Source organism: Taeniopygia guttata, chromosome 6, assembly GCF_048771995.1.
Source record: "Taeniopygia guttata chromosome 6, bTaeGut7.mat, whole genome shotgun sequence".
Classification (NCBI taxonomy): domain Eukaryota; kingdom Metazoa; phylum Chordata; class Aves; order Passeriformes; family Estrildidae; genus Taeniopygia; species Taeniopygia guttata.
In genome coordinates this window covers 18,957,351-18,975,451 of record NC_133031.1, presented here as the reverse complement: position 1 = coordinate 18,975,451, position 18,101 = coordinate 18,957,351, and the positions used below count along the sequence as shown (strand labels likewise).

General features: G+C 41.3%; 1 protein-coding gene across 1 annotated transcript in view; it reads left to right on the top strand.

The window, feature by feature from the left end:
- ANTXRL (ANTXR like) overlaps positions 1 to 18,101 on the top strand; it is a 56,933-nt gene that overhangs the window by 5,536 nt on the left and 33,296 nt on the right. Inside the window, exons 2-10 of the mRNA XM_002194871.6 lie at positions 6,238 to 6,309; positions 6,441 to 6,512; positions 8,579 to 8,660; positions 8,763 to 8,796; positions 10,740 to 10,819; positions 10,933 to 11,001; positions 11,198 to 11,278; positions 11,378 to 11,438; positions 17,245 to 17,343. Coding sequence (XP_002194907.5) covers positions 6,238 to 6,309; positions 6,441 to 6,512; positions 8,579 to 8,660; positions 8,763 to 8,796; positions 10,740 to 10,819; positions 10,933 to 11,001; positions 11,198 to 11,278; positions 11,378 to 11,438; positions 17,245 to 17,343 — 650 coding nt within the window. The remainder of the gene's footprint in view (positions 1 to 6,237; positions 6,310 to 6,440; positions 6,513 to 8,578; positions 8,661 to 8,762; positions 8,797 to 10,739; positions 10,820 to 10,932; positions 11,002 to 11,197; positions 11,279 to 11,377; positions 11,439 to 17,244; positions 17,344 to 18,101) is intronic.

The following is an 18,101-nucleotide window of genomic DNA, read 5'->3' as shown; positions in this document are numbered from 1 at the left end:
AAACATCCATCTGCAGCTTCTCTCTCTGTGCTCTCCTAGTCCACTGCCATTCTGTGTGCTGGTTTTGCACAGTGTGTGGGGAGGGGACAAGTGGCTAAACAACATTGTTGTGGTTGGAAAATCAGACTGCTGGCAAAAAATTGAACACATTCTATCACCTACCTTAACTACATCTGAAAAGTTGGTATTGACTGACTTTTAAACCAGTGCTGAACTCTGTTTCAGTATCTACCTACTGTAGTCAGACTTCAGTTCATTTTAAGATGTAGAACCTGATGCAGGTCAGCTGAGAGGAGTTGCTGTCTGAACAAAAGTATCAGCTTTGTTCCTTTGATAGCATTAATTTCTGTGTCTTCCTTTGATAGCACTGATCTGTGTGTGCATTTAAAAGTGGTTAGCCATCTTCCTCCTTTCCTGTCTGCCTTCCCTTGCTTATAACTTGACCACATTATCTACATGATGCCTCTCATGATCTCCAACTGCCTGTAAGCAATATTTTTTTATTGTTTTCAAAATGTAATCTGCTGATATTTTGCCTTGCATCCTTCTTTGTTGTGGTTATATTGCAGCAGTGCTATGATTTGCTTACAACCAGGTGTAATTGCTTGGAATGCTCCAAAGCGAATTTTTATTCTGTTTAAGACATACCTATGTTATTTGAACCAGGTTTTATTTGTTTGTATTTTGTCTGATATTTTCCTGCCAGTTCTGACTTCTGTCAGGAAAAAAGAAATATTTGGGAAAACCAATTCTCCTTTAATCCAAGAAAAAAATTCTTTATGAAACACAAGGCAAAGCTAATGGGTAATGATTATTTGACATAAAACATGTACAGTTAATGGGAAGAAAAAGCCATGGCAGCTTGTCATCTGCAGTCTACTTATGCATGTAACTAAATCTGATTTATTTGGGGCTTGAGCCAAGGAAGTAAACCGTAAGATTCCCACTGACCTAGGATTTTTATTTGTGTGTTCAGTGATAGAGAATTTCATTACTTTTGTCTGGGTTTGCAGGTCAGATTCAATGTTGTAAACTGTGAATTTGTATGAGGTGTAGCAGGACTGAATCTTTTAATCTTGACTCCTGTAAGCTATTAAGAGCTCAAGAGTTGTATATCCCTGGTCCTATCTATCATCTGCACCTTTTTAAGAGTGTTGCTTCATGGCTGGGATTGTGTGCCCTGCTTTGGTCCCTGTGTTGTGCTGAAGGGTACCAGGATGCTCAGAGTGTGTCTTCTTGCCCTGATGCTGCTCAGAGCATCCCTGGAGTTTTTCAGGGAGATCTAAAGTGGTTGAATGCAGTGTGAGCATGGCTTCTAAATTTCACTTTGTGCCCCATTGTTGGAGCAAGACCTATAGTATGGCACCAGGTGGATAGGATTTGTGAATGAGGTGGATGACTGTTGGATCAAAGGGCAGTGCTTTGTTTGAGGCATGATTTCATACAAATCTGTCATACTGCTGCAGACTTTATCTGTAGAACAAAAGCTAGCTATGAAATGAATGAGTTTGATAATGAAATCTTTTAGATTCAAGTAGTTTGGGTCCTGTACTCAGATGCTGGTTTAGGATTAAAACCTATTCTGCAGCCACTTCTCTGCATCTTCCCCTCCCCATTCCAGCTCCTGTCTTGTCCATTAATGTTACAAGTACTCTGAAGCAAGGACTGTCTCAGAATGGCTGTCTCTGCCCAGGTTTCTAATTGCCTCTGGAGCAGATGATGGAAACAATCCTTCCTTGCCTGCATGAATCACCCAGTCAAGGTCCCTTCCATGCATAGAAGATGCATTGTTTGGGAGAAGAGGATTCTTGTCACTTTTAATGCTCTGGTGGCTCAGAAGGGAGCAGAGGGGTGGATGAACACTCGGGCATGCGTGTCTGAAACCACAACAAACTCAGTGCCCCAGGGTTTGCTTTTATTGCAGAGCCATTGTTAGCCATGTGCAAGAATTCTGTTGTACACTGTGGTTGTGACCACAAAGAGCCCTCCAAATAACAACAGTGTCACATTTGTGAGCAATGGACCATGTACAGGGCTGCCATTAGCTCAAGGGGGTAGAGACTTACAGGGACCTACAAATTTAGGAGGTCTTGTTGGTCCCTGACACCATATTCAGACTAAACCCAGCATCCGTAATAATGTTTCTTTTACTTGCTCCGGGATGTCTGGAATTGCTGCCTTCAGCTAATCTGTAATGGAGGCAAATGGGCATGGGGTGGGCTGTGTGTGTGGAACAGAACAAGGGGCAGCTCTGTGCTTTCGAGGGGTTTCACACTGTCACTTTCAGCAGGGATGAAAGGCTCTGGGTCCTGCTGCCTTCTCTGTGTACACGTGGTAATATAAATATTTACTGTTTGGGTAGTGTTGGGGTTTTAACTTTCACTGCAAAGATATGTGAGTGCTGTGTATTGCACTGGGCTGATCCACATGGGCTCCTGGCTGTGAATTCAGCAGTGGCTGTGGAACACGTGTGCTCTGGGACAGACCCAACTGGCCCTCCTGCTGCTTGCCTGCTGAAGTGACTGGGCTGAGAGTGGCACCCCTTATGCCAGGGTTGTGCTGCTTCATTTCTCCAGGCTCCACCTTCCACTGCTGCTGGGAGCCTGTAAGGAAAGAAGACAAAGTTTCCAACACATATTGCTTTTTGTCTTAACGAACGTCAGTGAAATACTTCAGATTGGGTAGGCACAATTCTAACATGCTCAGGGTTTTTATGCTGACACAGACCTCTGCTAAACCAGAAGGAATCACTCCAAAATTGGCAGGAGTGGAATCAAGCCTTGGAATAACATCACTTCCTTCCACCCCCAGAAATACTCACTGACCTCCTCTTTTCCCCTCCTATCCAGCAGTAGCAATATAAAATTAAGGCAAACAGCAGCAGCAGCTGTTCCTCCGAGCCCAGTCCTGATGTGGCCCAGAGGACATTTTTTCCTGTGTTGTGGCTTGCTGACTTTTCTCTTTGTCTTGTGTGTAATGGGAACAGAGCTCATGGAGCAGAGAGCATGCTCAAGGCAAATGGCTTTTGTGGGGTTTTTTTCTTAACTTCACTTGGGCTGAATTCTGGTCCCAATTGCATAGGTATAAACCTGTGGAAATTTTGCTACTTCTCTGGTCCCACTCCAGGTTTACTCCAGTGAGAGCAGCAGCAGAAACAGGCTCTGAAAGCAGGACATCTTGGAGGTGTGGGCCTGAAAGATGCATCTGGCTGCAGCACAGGCTTTCTTCTTTTGCAGACAGCCATGATGCTGTCGTGGTGGCCCAGCTGGTACAGACCTCCACAACAGGACACATAAGATTCCATGTCTGTGTCACTTCCCCACAGCTTGTCCCAGATGCTGCTGAGTGTGTGTCACACCGCTGTGCTTTTTGTGCACAGTGCTGGTCTTTGAAAGGATTCATTTATTCTCTTAGTCTGATCCAGCCACAAAGGGCAACATCTTAGTTTATGCTGATAGTAACAGTGATTCTGCAGTGTGGAAGACAGGGTTCCAAAGAGAGTGAAATGGCTCAGGATTTTCAATAATGTGGGGCAATTCTGTTTGTCAATAGTGGAACTCATATTTGATGACAATTGGCAACTTAGTATATAATTTAGCAAACATTTTATTGTTATTTTTTGTTTAATCTGCCTTTAAAACTGCCATTGATGGTGGTACAAGGTCAGACCTCTGGGGCAACAAACAAAATTATCAGTCCAAATCCACGAAGCCTCCAAAGTATTTATATATATAATATATATACAAAACAGCAAATGAAAGTATAAAAGTCCTTTACAAATAGCTTCACAAACAAGGATATTTAGGGAAGCTTGGGTGAGAGGGAGGGGAAATCAGATTCTTCTATAAACCAGGCCACTCTCACTGGTGCTCATGAGAGGTTTGACATGACAGGCATTGATGGCATTTTGGCACCGTTTGCAGTGGGAGGTGACACCTGGGCTTGGAGGAGTGTGGTGTGGGGAAAGTGGTTAAATGCTCACCACTTCACTAGTACTCCCTCTATGGGATTTTGAAACTAACATTTTCCTGCTAGTACTTTTGTCTGGCCTTGACTTTTTCCTGTTGATAGATTGGGACACTTCTGCCACTTCCCAGCCAGTAAGCAACGAGTGGGTGCAGAATTCCTCTTAGGGGTGAAGGACCCCCAGTGCTGTTCTGGGGTTGTAGCTCTGCAGGGCTGTAGCTCTGTGACGTAGTGCTGGGCACTCTGAGAGCCCAGTACACTTCCTGTAAGGACTAATCCTTGACACAGATCTCCTGAGATTTTCAGGGATGTGCACCTACTGATTTATTACAGTCAATTCTCTTGCTGGCTGTAACCTTTCCAAAAATACTAAAAAAAGAAAATGGAGCAAAAAGAAGTAGTTCTGACCATCCTAAGAGGTACTGGAAGTTTTGGTTTCTTGCCGTTTGAAAGAAAATTCGCTGCTACTTTTTTCTGGATTGCATCAGTGCCTCTGCAGCTGGCAGTAGAAATTTGATCGTTCATGTAAAATAGGTCAATCTTTTCCAAGTAAGAAACTATGGTTATTCTATGAGGGGAATTGACTTCACTGAAAATTTCAGGAGGTGAATTCAAGTCAGATGACAAGCTCAGAATGAAATCAAAAGTGTCAGCTTCGGAGGGAGGGAAAGAATTTTTTTAAAGTTTGGGAGTATATGCATCGTGGATAGATTCAAGGAAATCTTTGACTTCATCATGTTTAGAGATTTAGGATGGGACTTTAATAAAAATCCTGGAGAGCTATAGGTGTTAATGGGGCTAATTTGGTAAGAGTGCCAGCACCTTTCATTGGTGCTGTTCACAAATGATAAACATATTGTTGTGTAGCACATAAAAACTGGGGACCACAGAGGATCCAGAGCTGTGGTTTGAAAAGTCCCTAGTGTTTTGTTGCCTTCCCTTGCTGCCTGGAAATGTCTTCATTCTTTGATAACCAGTTTGTTCTGTGAATGAATCACCAGTTCTCCAGAAGAGCAGCATGAAAGCACAGGCTTACACAAGCCAATTTATTCTAGCTTATGTACCTCAGGAGACTCCTTTGGTCCTTGTCCCTTTATCTTTGCCCTTCTCCACTCCACCAGCACTGCTGCAGGGCAGGCAGTGCCATCCTGCATTGCCCACGTGGCTTCTGTGCCTGACATACAAGGGCAGGAGTGGCTGGCATAAGATCACTTGTAAAGCCCATAGTAGAACTGAGAATTGTAAAATGTAATTTTTTTCTCATGTTTACACAGAAAAATGCTTAACAGCAGTTAGAGGAATCCTACTGCTTTATTGTAGATAAATTTCAGAACTTTTTTTTTTTTTAGTTCTCTATCTAAGCCCCTGTGATTCTGTGTGTGTGCCACTGTTTCATTTATCTGCCTGAAACACCTAATAGAGGAGTTCAGCAAGCAAGGAAAGCAAATGGGTCATTCTTTCATAGAGACCACAGTCCTAGTGAGGGCTTTAAAAACCACTGACTTTCATGCCTGGTAGTCTTTTTGATATCTTGGAAGTGTATGGTATAGATCAACATGATAGAAATCGATAATTTACTGTAGGGTTGCTGTATGCAAGGCTCTGTTTGAGGTCTCAGTCCCATCAGACTGTGGGGGTCCCTGCTTAGACTTGGTAGAAAAAAGCCAGGGAGTGGCAGTAATGTAGTTTTATATAATGGAGGTGGCAGCATGGACATGTAAATCTTCTGCATGTAACTAAGTTGTCCAAGTTTTCACAAGAAATCCATAATAGAGCCAGGGCTTGACTGCCTAGAACATACTCCAGCAAATTAGGCAAGAGTACTGCTTTCTCTTTTGAAACAAACAATAATTCATGGAAATATTCTCCCACGCATTCTGGGGAATAGAAGATAAGTCAAGACTTTGTGTGGTGCAAGGGCAGAGCTGTGCTCTAGGAAAGCAAATAATCTGATAGCAGATAATTTAATGAAGTCAAATAAAATTCATTAAACTAGAAGAAAATACTTCTATTTTATGCTATAAAAGGAACAAAAGAAAACGGAAGGATTACTGAGTTTGTTTCATAATTTTATGGTAAACCATTTCAGATTCTTCTTGTCTTTGAGTCAGTGGGTTTTGTCATCATGGTTCTTATTACAGCTTTCAGTACAACTCTATGTAATTTGCCTCCCTAACCACCTATGGAGTAGGCCAGGCTTAAAATTCAAAATTGAACAAGGAATTCCACTGCAAAAAAAGCTTAATGTAATCCTATATGTTTTGTATGCAGATCTGGAAGTGTCAAAAATCACTGGACTGAGATTTACTCCTTTGTGGAAAGCCTAGCTGAGAAATTCATAAGGTAAAGTTGTTTTTTTTTTTTTAATGATACTTTAATTTCCTGTACATTTTTTTTTTTTAGTGCTTATTAGCAAAATGATTTCTGCTGAAGTAATGAATGTGACATGGATCTGGCTTGTTCTTCTCTTTCAGTCCAATGTTGCGGATGTCTTTCATTGTTTTCTCTTCACGAGGCACTACAATCATGAAACTAACAGAGAACAGGCAAGTACCTCCCAAAGCCCTCCTCCAGAAACGCCCTCTCTCCCTTCTCTCTCAAAGCAAGTGGCCCCACACCCAGAGTTTGGAGCTCTGTCTTGGTCCTTGGTGTGGCACCAACTGATATCCTCTCCTCTGTTGCCAACTGGAGGAATTGTGTCTCCCATTTCAATTTTATTTTCAGCGTTGTAAGAGGAGGGCAGCACTGGGCTGTCTGTTCTTTACTGTGGTATTTCAGGGAGAAATTGCATTTCCAGTTGAGCATCCAGGTACATATTGCTATCCCCAGCTACCCAAATAAGGACAGTTTTTGTGGAAGAGATCTCAGACCCTGAACTGGTGAGCAAGGGAGAGATCCCCAGGGCCTTTGGAAGGGACTCGAAGCCCTGACCTTTCCACTAGCAGCTGCTTGCCCCCAGTGCTGGAGCAGGACCTCGCCGGGCTGTGGTACCCCTCTCCTGGAGTGCCTGCAAAAAGCACCCGTGCCAGAGGTGGTTTGCAAAGCCAAGTGACAATCTTCGTAAGAAAAAAAAGTGGAGCAAGATTCTGCTTGCCAGATTCACAACCGAATTTTCTTTCTTTAAAAAGCAAATTAATAAAAACCACTAAAACAGCCCCAACAGAAAAGATTCCCACCCCCTAAAATGTTACCTTTTTATTTCATTTTCTCTGCACATACAAATCCCTATCATTGGAGTGTTTCTAAGTATTTTCTTTCGTTTCACCTTAAAGCCTTCACTTTCGCTGCTGCTGCTGTCCATGTGAGAGGGCCTCAGTAATACAGGGCACCCTATAAATAATGGGAACTCTGGAGCAGGAAGAACTACTCCCCTGTACTCCAGGGACTCATCCTAAGCCAAATACCCTGCAGGGCTCTTACATTTCTGCTGCTCCCCTGTGTTTTGTTTCAGGTCTCCATCATGTATCTTGGTGACAGAGCTCAAACTTGCTTACTTTTCTTTGCGTGAATTTGCTCTTTGCAAGGTGGAAAGTAGAGAGGAACCCTCTGTCAATATGTTGAACATAGTATTGGAGTGTTCTCTGTCCTAAAATCCTGTTCTCTGTATGGATCACAGTGTGCCTTTTCAGCTCATTTTATACTTCAAAAGGGTAAAAATGTGCTTTTTGCACTAAGGAGATCCCCAATTCAGGCTCCTGATTTTTACCTTCATCCAATAGAGCCTCCTGTATTCTCTGTAATTGTGGTTGTGCCACCTAAAATACCCATCTGCAAAATGGAGTTTAGAAAGGTTCTTAATATTCTCTTGAAGGCTGCCCATGGCATCTGGTGCTGATGTTTGAACAGATAAGCCTATGTCTTATCTGTTGAATGTTTGTGCCTTATGTTCCATTACTATAATGAAAACCCTTGTCAAGGATCAGGGTCTTCTGGTGGTCAGTGGTCAACTAAATTATTTATGTCCCTGAACAATCTTTTTGGCTCATAGGTATTTGGGGAGTAAGAAGCTATGCAACAGGGATCGTGACATGCAAGTGCTTCTATGACCAGGAGTAATCTATGCCCCAGGAAGGTTGATGAGTCCCTGGTCTAGGATAGGAAATTCTCCTCATTCCCATCCTGTTCTCTTATCTTTTGGCTTCTGTCTTTAAAATGGAAAAATCCTAATCCAGACTATCCTGATGACTAATTCAAAACAGAGTTTTAATTTATCCCAATTTTGTGACAGAGTCACAAGCTTTTAAACTCTGTTTTGTTCTTCAGTTTGTTAAAGTTTAATATCTGGCATTGGCTTTAATTCAATCTTATCCTGGCTGAGATTATATGAGAATGAGGGACAGAATTCCACCTTTAAAATATGTTACCCTAATGCTGTACCCTGTGTTTAGCTTTGTGACCCCCATGGGTGTTTGGGTGACAAACTGTGGAATTTGAAGAAAATCTTGGTTCAGCCAGTGTTCCAGCTGATGTGTATGCACTCTGTGCAATTGATTGACAGGCTGCATAATCTATATGTAATATCTCAAACAAAAGAAAAAAAAATTCTAATAAAATGTTCTCCTGGGAGTTTTAAATTTTGCTTATTTGTATTTGGTTTTTTTTCAATCCAAAGGGAAGCCATAAGACGAGGGCTGGACATTCTTAAGGAAGAATTGCCTGGAGGAGACACGTTCATGCATGAAGGATTTAAAAGGGTACACATCACAGTACCTACTTTCTTTGATTTACACATAGAAACTTTGCTTACATTCTGCTGGTATTCTTATGAGCTAACCATGTTCTACACTTCATTGCAGGCAAATGAGCAAATTTACCATGAGACCTATGGAGGTATGTGCTGTGTAGTGTTTGTGTTGATATCTGCATTGACGAGACAGGGATTATAGTTCTTTTTGTGACCGGCAGTAAACCCACTGACAGAAGTACTGGAGAAGGAGCGTGTTATGCAACACCACATTCCATTTTGACTGCAGCTCTGCTCCTAAACGAGTGATTCATGGTTTATTGAGATCAGAGAAGACCAGTATGATCCCAGATTTGACCATTGCAGAATGCAGACCAAACCACAGCAGCCAGAGCTGCCCATCTTGCACCCAGCAGACAGGAATACCCACATTTTCCTGGTCCTTTCTATCCTGTTGCACTCAGCCCTCTCTGCTTTGTGGTCCCACATCCTTGTTCTCATTACTGCAGGTGTGAATGAGAGTTTTGCATCAGTGTGAATGATTTGTGTTCAAGATTGAGTTCCTAAAATGTGCATTGTCACTAAATTTTGAGAGGAAAGTGTGTTTGTGGTTTTTGTTTGTGACAAAAGAAGACCTAGTTAGTTAACAAGGCTTGCTTAGTTCATACCCTGGTGTGAGATTGTTCTCATTTGTGGGCTAATGGTCTCTTAGGAAGATGGAGGAGCAGGTTGGTGCCTTTTTATTAAAATAGTCTGTGAGTGTAGGAGCAGCAGTTCTGCACAGTGTTGCAGCATTTCTGCCAGTAAAATCAGGAGTCCTGAAATGTCCAACTGAAAACAATTCTACTTCATAGCATATACCTAAGAACTAATCGAGTATTCTGTAAATTTAATTAGGAAGGAAAAAGAGTAGATGAGATCTGGATTTAGAAGCTAAACTACCAGGGAAGAAAGAAGCATTGAAAATAAAACAAAATAAGATCTCAGCTTTTTTCAGTATCTTTCAGGGGTTCTGGGCAAAAAAAAAAAAAAAAAAAAAAAAAAAAAGGGGAATCCAAGCTATTTTTTCCCCCAAGTTGCTGGTAATTTTTTTAAAATTTATGACTGTGTCTGACATGACATGGGAAGGAGTGCATGGCATAAGAAACCTGTCAGAACTAATCAGTCTGTAATTTCAGACAGTATGGAGGAAGACACTTGAAATTGTAACAGATTATTTTGAAAAAATAACAAATACTTGCCTGGAAGTAACACATATGTGTATTTGTTACTGTACTTAAGAGCTATGGACTCAGGTGGTTGGTTGAACCATAGTTTGCATGTTAATTTGGTTTAATTTTGTTAACAGGTTGCATTTTTCTTGGTGGCATTATATTCTATACTGCATTACATATATACATACACTACATATATTGCATACATCTCTGCAGTCTATGCAGCCTTTTCACTTAAGTTTAGATGGGATATGAAATGCTGCATCACAATACATTATTTCTTCCTAATGAACCTATTTTGCATGCTCATAATTCTTAAGAATTTCACTGAAAGTTCTTGTTGCTGGAGAACTGTAGGACTGACCTTCCTATAGAAGCCCATTTCATGCCATGTTCGGTGGGGTTGCTCTTTCACACCCTGCTGGAGGGAGAGGTAGGATGGCAGGAAAGATCCTTTTGCAGAAGTATCTCTTGCCACAGTCTCTGGACAACGTTTATGTAGAGACCAGTTTGTCAAGAGAAGAGAGGAAACCTTCCTTCTCTGAGAACCCATTTTGTCAGTTCTCCACATGAAAGCTCTGTCTGTAATCTTGGTAGCTGCTCTATTTTATTCAGGACTGTATTTTATTCAGAGTTGGTGTGTGGACCTTGTTAGAGCAGCACTCCCCCTGCAGTGATGCTTGTGGTGTGGAGGTGCACAGGTTTTGGGTCGTTGCATCTGTATCACCAAGTCCATACAGAGCAGGCTGAGAGTCTGGCCTTAGGGGTTTGTATTTATGTCTCAGTAGAAAGGATTGCCTCACTCCACACATTTTTTCCATTGCTGAATCTTGTGCCATGTGTATGCAATCTGCTGCTGACTGTCCTCCACGTAGGAGTTCGGACCGCCAGTGTGATCATTGCCCTGACGGATGGCGAGCTGCAGGACGCTCAGTTTTATTATGCAGAACAAGAAGTAAGTCACTTTTATCTTCATCCAAACTAATTTATGGCAAACCTGTACACATTTACTGCTGACCCCACTGATTATACAGCTTTGCACTTAATGGCAGTTCTTGGGTTTTTTAGGCCAACAGAGCCAGAAGCTTTGGAGCTATTGTTTATTGTGTTGGAGTGAAAGATTTCAATGAAACTCAGGTAACTTGCTTGTTTTCTCTTGTGTTTCTGTTATACTACTGCACAAGTAACAGCATCAAATGAAGGCATTTATTTAATTACTTGGGGCATAAATCATTTTGTGTCACTGTGATGTCTTTTAGCAAAGATGAAAGGGCTCAGTTTTGTTCACTGTAATTTTGTTTTCCTCGTGATTTATGATTGTCTTTCTTTGCAGCTGTCAACGATTGCTGACAGCATCGATCATGTTTTTCCAGTTAAAGGAGGCTTTTATGCCCTAAGAGGAACCATTGATTCAGTAAGTTGGTTATTCTGAAACACAGTGAAGGGTGCCCTTCCCTGCATTAATAAAGCATAGATGAAAATACCAAAAAATGTCCTTATCTAAATCTTTCAGATTCTGAAGAAGTCTTGCATTGAGATCCTAGCAGCTGAACCATCCAGTGTTTGTGCAGGAGGTAAGTTTCCACAAGAACAGTGTGTTAAGGCAAATGAATGACACTGATGAAATGTCAGTAACTACCTAATGTGGTACTGGAGCTGAAGCCTGTGGATGTGTTGGAGCATCCTCTCAGGCCATGGCTAAAGCCCTACGTGTTCCTTCTCATCTTGAGAAAAACATTCTGACAATAAGCATGTAGCTGCTGTGGCTGAGTACCAGCTTGAAGAGCTGACAGAGGCAACAAAATTGAGCAATTGAGGATACCATTTTTAAAAAAATGTGAGAGAGAGAGACAAGAAAAGTCATATAAAGGCAGACTGACAGAGGTGTTTCGGGATCTAAAGGCAGTATCTCATAAATTTCTGGAAAGATTGCATTCCTGGCATCTGCTAGGGCTTGTCAGCAGTTAGAACAAGACTTTGCAAAATGTTTACAGAAATTTAAGGTTTATTGAACCAAATTTAATTTGTTGCATAGGCCAAGATACCTCTTGTGTTTTCCAAAATGCTAATGTTTTACTTATTTGAAAGAACCATTATTCTTTATGGTAAACATGAAAGATACCCAGAGGAGTTGTTGATAATTTCATGTGTTTCATGTCTAGTATATTTAACTTGGATTTGTTCTGGTTTATGTTAGCAATTCTCTTGTTGCGTTTTTTCCTACTTTAGAGGCTATTGCAGCAGAGTAAGAGTGACACCGTAAGTTTGCTGGAAGGTACAGTTTTTCAGCATGGTTACTTAGCTCTAGTGTTAATGTCTTGTGTTCGTTTCCTTATACACTGTAAAAAGGAGCACATAAAAATGGCAATGATGCATGAAAGCTGACCTTGAAAACAGATAAAATATGAAACTCTGGAAAAATTTAGTATCACAGAAGAAAAATGTTCACTCTTCATTTCCACATGTAAATCACAATATGATTTTATCCTGAATATTTCAATTTAACATGAAATATGCTTGTGTCTCTGGAATTATTCCTAAGAATATTACTGTGGACTAGATGTAAAATCTCATCTGTAGAAAAATGAAAGCAATGATTTTAGTTCTAAAAATGTTGTAGAGTTGAGCAGAAAAAAACAGTTTTAAAGATTTGACATTTAAAGCTTTTTATTTCATAATGATACTTTCCTATTTTTCTTAGTTACTGTATACCTGACAATTTTTTATGCAAAACTTATTACAAGCCATCCTGTTCAACAAAAATGTCTTTAGCTACATAAAAATGTGCATGTTCCAATAGGAAGGATTTTAGTAGTATTCTTGAAATTGTTTGGAACAATGTTAAGAATATGGAAAAGTTGAACTGGAAACAATGTTTTTCAAATGGAATGTTTAAAATACTTTTATGGAGTATTTGAGAAAATAAATTCTCAAGAAAAAATGTCTTTGAACAAAGTTAATATATTTCAGCAAAAAGAGTAAAATTTCTTTTTTTTCCAAAGGATGAAGTGTTCAAACCACTTCATTTTTTACTAAGCTTACTAGGTAAAAAGTTTGACAAATGTAATTAAAATTCCACAAGTACACTTTAAAAATAGTTTGCCCTTAAAACCCCCTCAAACAATATTGTTACCTTACTTGGATCTGTAGAATTTTTCATTGTCTTTCTAGCTTTCAAACAAGACCAATAAAAACTGGGGAGAATCAGTTCCTGTGTAGTGCTGCTGATTTGGCAAGGTGCTTCTTTCACTTAAATTCTGAGGTTTGCTCTGTCCCTGTTTACCAAGCAAAGGCTGGCACATGGTGAAGCTTTGCTGCCCAATCTCCACGTGCTTGAAGGTTTGTTTGGAACCGCAGGGAGCTTGAAAAATGGGAGGAAGCCAAAGCTTCAGCTTTGATGTACATGATGTACACTGTTTGTATACCATTGTATTTAAAGTATTAAAGCCTTTAGCACTAAAAATCAGGCCTAGAATATTATCATTATCCCACAAGCCACAGCTGAAATTACCTCCTGCAAAAGGTTTTACAGCATGAGGCTACAAATATTTACATTTGTTCTTAGATATATTATCCTTTATTATCCCACTTCAGCATAGCTGGAGATTTGTCTGTATAGCTGTGTGCACCACTGTCTCCTGGAAGGAATCTCCTGGGAATAAACAACTTTTTTCATGGTAGTGTGAATCCAGATTTTGAGTTCAGTTCAGTGGACAGTTGTAGTGCTACTCTATGTAACGTGGTTTATTTTTTTAATGTGCTTCATTTGGAATTTACTTCATAGGCTTCACTATTTTTTGCATTAATGTTAGAATTTTTATGCATTTTAAATTTAGGTAATTACTGATAATGTATTGTGTCAAGGTATATAGCCACTGAAGCCTGCCTCAACATATATATATACGCTTTCATGGTGGATGTACCCACTGGCTGAAAATTAGAACATAACATCTTCTAGAAATACATCTTCTTTTAAGTTAAGAGTGTTTGTTTAAATACATAATGGAAATGCTCATTTCAAAATTACAATTGAAAAATAATGGACCTTTGGAGAGAGTGAAATATATTATCACATTCTCCAGCAAAGATACTTGTCTATTTTCAGCCTTGAAATGTGTGTCTGTCCATGCTTTTTGTATGAAACTTATCTGAGTGAGGTGATAAGTGGTTTAGCCTTTATTTAGCATTGCTAATAATTTTAACGATTTGCTATGAGATTTTGTGGGTTTTGTGTGTCTCAGTAGAAGCGAGTTATGATCAGGGCTTAAAGCAGGGTCTGAGCCACTCCTTGTAAGTGCTCTCATAGTTACTACTGCGTTGGTGATTGCTGGTGATCTAGGGCTTCAATTTTGACTTGCCAGAGGTTTAGTGAAATGCTAATGGAACAATTTGTATGTGTTGACAATTCCAGTTGGAACTCTGGCTTTCTGTGACGAAGCTATCTGGCAAATCCAGTTACAAACTGATCTCGTCATATGGTGACAGCTATCTGATGTTTAATGCTTTTTGACCCTGCAAATTCATTGTCCCCAATGTGCAGCAGTGTAGTTGGGTCCTTCCTTGTTCCCTCTGATTTAAAGTGACCAAGACATGCAGCCTGTAAACAGGCTATCAGTGCAGAACCAGAGGTGCCTCATATCCCGTTTGACAGCATCATTGCTTTGATTATGCTTATGGTACGCAGATGTGATTGAAAGGTTTTGTTGGATGTGGCATCCTACTGGCCACATCAACTACCAGGTGTGGATGCAAGCAGTCAGCTTCTCATCAGAGTCAGAGAAGCGGAGCCGACAGCACAGCCAGTGCACACCAGCTCCAACCTTCCATCTCGCTGCCAGCGCTGCCCGGTTCTTTCAGTGCTGACCTTTTTCCCTTCGCTGTCTTGTCAAAAGCTGCAATCCATGATCTGACAGTAACTAAGGAAGAAAAGGACGCAGCCAGAGCCAGGGTGCAAAATTAAATGGAATTAGCCATTTCAACAGAGCATCACCCAGAACACGTTAATGCTCCGGAGCAAGCAAGGGGGCAGGCCGCTGAACAGCAGCAGCAAACCGGGTACCTGCTGTTTGTTTCCCTGCAAGTCTGCTGTATTTTCTGCTTGTGTTGGTGGACAGGTTACTGCCCAATCACTTGTTCACAACTGACTGTGCAGAGTGGCAGTCATGGTGAAAAGAACGGCAGGAGAGGTAAATTGTCCTGACAAGACTAAACTTCTAGATGTAGCTTTTACCTTTGATGTCTTGTGTTGAAATTTTCTTACTTGCGGCATCTTTTTGAAGCCACCGATTAAGGTTTTGTGATTGCTGCCTTTTAAGGCCATTAATTCATGAGAAGGGGAAGAAAAATTCCAGTGCAATTTTGTTTCAGCAAGCTTCTTCTAAAATATAAAATTGAGATGGGGAAAAATTATCATCTTGGCTGGGTGTTCTGTGCCACTGAAGTGAGCTGGTTGCAAGCAAGTCTGCCAGTGTATGGTCCCAGGCAGGTAGTTCTGGTGGGTGGGCGGAGGCCCAGGTGCCCTCAGGGCTGGTCATGACTCTCATCTCTGCTGGCAAAAAAAGGGATGCTCATAATTCTCAGTATTGCAACTGGGTAGATGTGGAATGGCTCAAGGCACAAATCTGACTAAGAGTAACTCAAGATTCTTATTGGAGTAAGAAGCAGATCAATCTGCCCTGCAGTACATTTTCATTTGTTTAAAGAAATGTTCATTACCCCCAGTGAGAACCAAGATGTAAAACCCTTTCCATTAAAAAGAGGCCACTTTCTGGATTTGTGTATTTGGCTCTTGGTGTACTCATGAAGATCTCAAATTTTATAATTTTTCTTCAGCAAGATACCTAAGCACATGTTTCATTTAAAAATGCACTCTAGTAGATACTTTCTTTTTCTCCTCCCAAAATACCTTCTTTAATTCCCATGCACTTTGTAGCTTTTGTCAGTTCAGAGCCCTGGTCTAGAGCAAATTACCACAATGAAAACCAGAGTGTGGATTTCCAGTGCATTATTGTAATTTTTAAATGCCCCAGTCCAATTCACCTGGACTTGCATTAGATCTCAATACAGTGATAATGGCAATGAGTGAGAGTTTGTGACAAAAACAAGCTATTTGTACAGAAAAGCAAAGTGTTCCAGGTCCTTGTGCTAGCTTGCCTTGCAAAAGAAGTGCAGGCAGATGAGGCTGAATGTATTTCAGGCACCTTTGGGCCTCATGTACTGTGATCCAATAAAGATCGTTCCTCCAAAGCATACGAATGACATGCTAGTGCCTTGTATGGAATGTTGCTAAAAGCCAAATCTTACATCACTAAAAATTATGTACAGCTCCCCTCAATCCTACCAACATTATTTTGTTCTCCTTTTTTGTATATTCACCAAAGTATAAATGATGATGCATGTAGACTGGTTCATGGTTTTACTCACTGCTAATGGAGTATTATGTAATTTATTCATATTTTCTCAATGTGAAGCTTGAAGAATAATTATTCATGTGTTGTGCTGTTATATTCCTTATATTGGGCTGATCTCAAATGCTGCTCAGAGTATTTGATGTATTTGGTTAAAGTAGGAAGTTCATGCATGAAAGTGCAACTTCAGTGCTTTCCCTTGCTGTGTGCCAGCAATCTCAGCTGTCAGCTGGCTGCTTGTCTGCAGTGTCAAAGGGAGTTTCTAAAGTGTGCTGGGAACAGAACAAACTTCTAACATGTCTCTCCACCTGCATTAAAGATCGTTTCTCTGTGGTCAGTGTAGCAGCCACAATGGCTTTTTGTGTCCTAGAGGGAAGTTTCCCTTGCCACTTCCCTTCCTGGTGCATCTTCTGCCTAGTCTGGCAATTCAGGCTCACCCTAGCAGAAAGGGGACTGTGGCTCCGTGTTGGGCTTCACCTGTGCACAGTAAAAAGGAGGGAAAATAGCAAACTTTTGTTGTTGGAGCTTTGAGTCAGAGGAGGTTGAGAGGAGTTCTGTCTGTCAGCACCTTCCTGAACAGAGCTCTGCTGAAAGCCTAGTGCCATCTGCCGTGAAGATTAAGAGGGAGGACTGGTACAGGTGGTTGGCAAAGGTGTCTGTCCCAAAAGCCATGGAGGAACCATGAGATGACAGCAGTCAAGTCCGACTTAGTTTTACTGTGGCACCTTTAAGGCATTGCACTTGTGGGAGCTGACTTGAGACAAAGAGAAGACTCTGAAGCACTAATGTCTCTGTAGCACTCTTGGACATTGCTCCTGAATAAAGGGAGCGTCTGTGTGGATGTTTTATTTCAGGCATAGGGCAGAGAACAGCAACTGTCATGTGTTGATTCAGGTCACTCTGAGCAGAGAAAAGCTGTATTTGATTTATTTCTCATAAATAAATAAGAAATCTTTTATATTTTTGCTTACAGAATCCTTTCAAGTTGTGGTAAGAGGCAACGGCTTTTATCATGCAAGAAATATCGACCAGGTACTCTGCAGCTTCAAGCTCAATGACAGCCTTACTATCAGTAAGTTTGTGGGCTGGTGGGATTGCAGTGACCCCTGTGGCTGTGTCACCTCACGGGCCACGGGCCATTTCTCATCCATGTTAAGGGGAGTCCTTGCAGCAGATGTGAGAGGGAGCTGGGATAGAGGTGTGCACTTAAAAGAAGCTTGAAATTCATCCTTATTCAGTGCAGTGACCTGTGGGCATTGTGTAGTGAGCACTTACATGGGACATGCTGCTGTACAGTGACCTTAGCACTGTTGTAGTGATCCATGTGGGTGCTGCATGTAGCGAGAGAGGACTGGGGATCAGGCTTTAAGATGGAAACTTAAAATTGCTTCCTATTCCCTTATCTATCAGCAGTAAAAAGAAATATTGCTATCTTGATCCCCTGGTGGTGTTTTCAGAGTTTTTAGTCACCAGTTCAGGAGACAATTGCCGCAAAGCCAGACCTCCCAGGCACTCTCTGCTCCTCTCTGACACCAGTTGCTGGTCCCATCACTGTGACTGTGTAACATGGAAACTCCCTGTCATTGCTGTGCTGAACAGGGTCTTTTGTGTGCTGTCTCAGCAGCCAGGCAAAGGACTGAATGGCCAAAAAAGATGGAGTGTCCAGTTTCTCAGCAGTCCTCTCTCATTCCTGGGAAGCCGTGTGTGTCTGGCAGAGTGAAATATGGTGTGGCGAGAGGAGCTCTGCTCCCATTTCATACATGCTGCCCTTGTGGCCTGAGCACAGTAGAGGCTTTCATATGCTGTCGTGGCCAGACTGGTGCCTTCCCA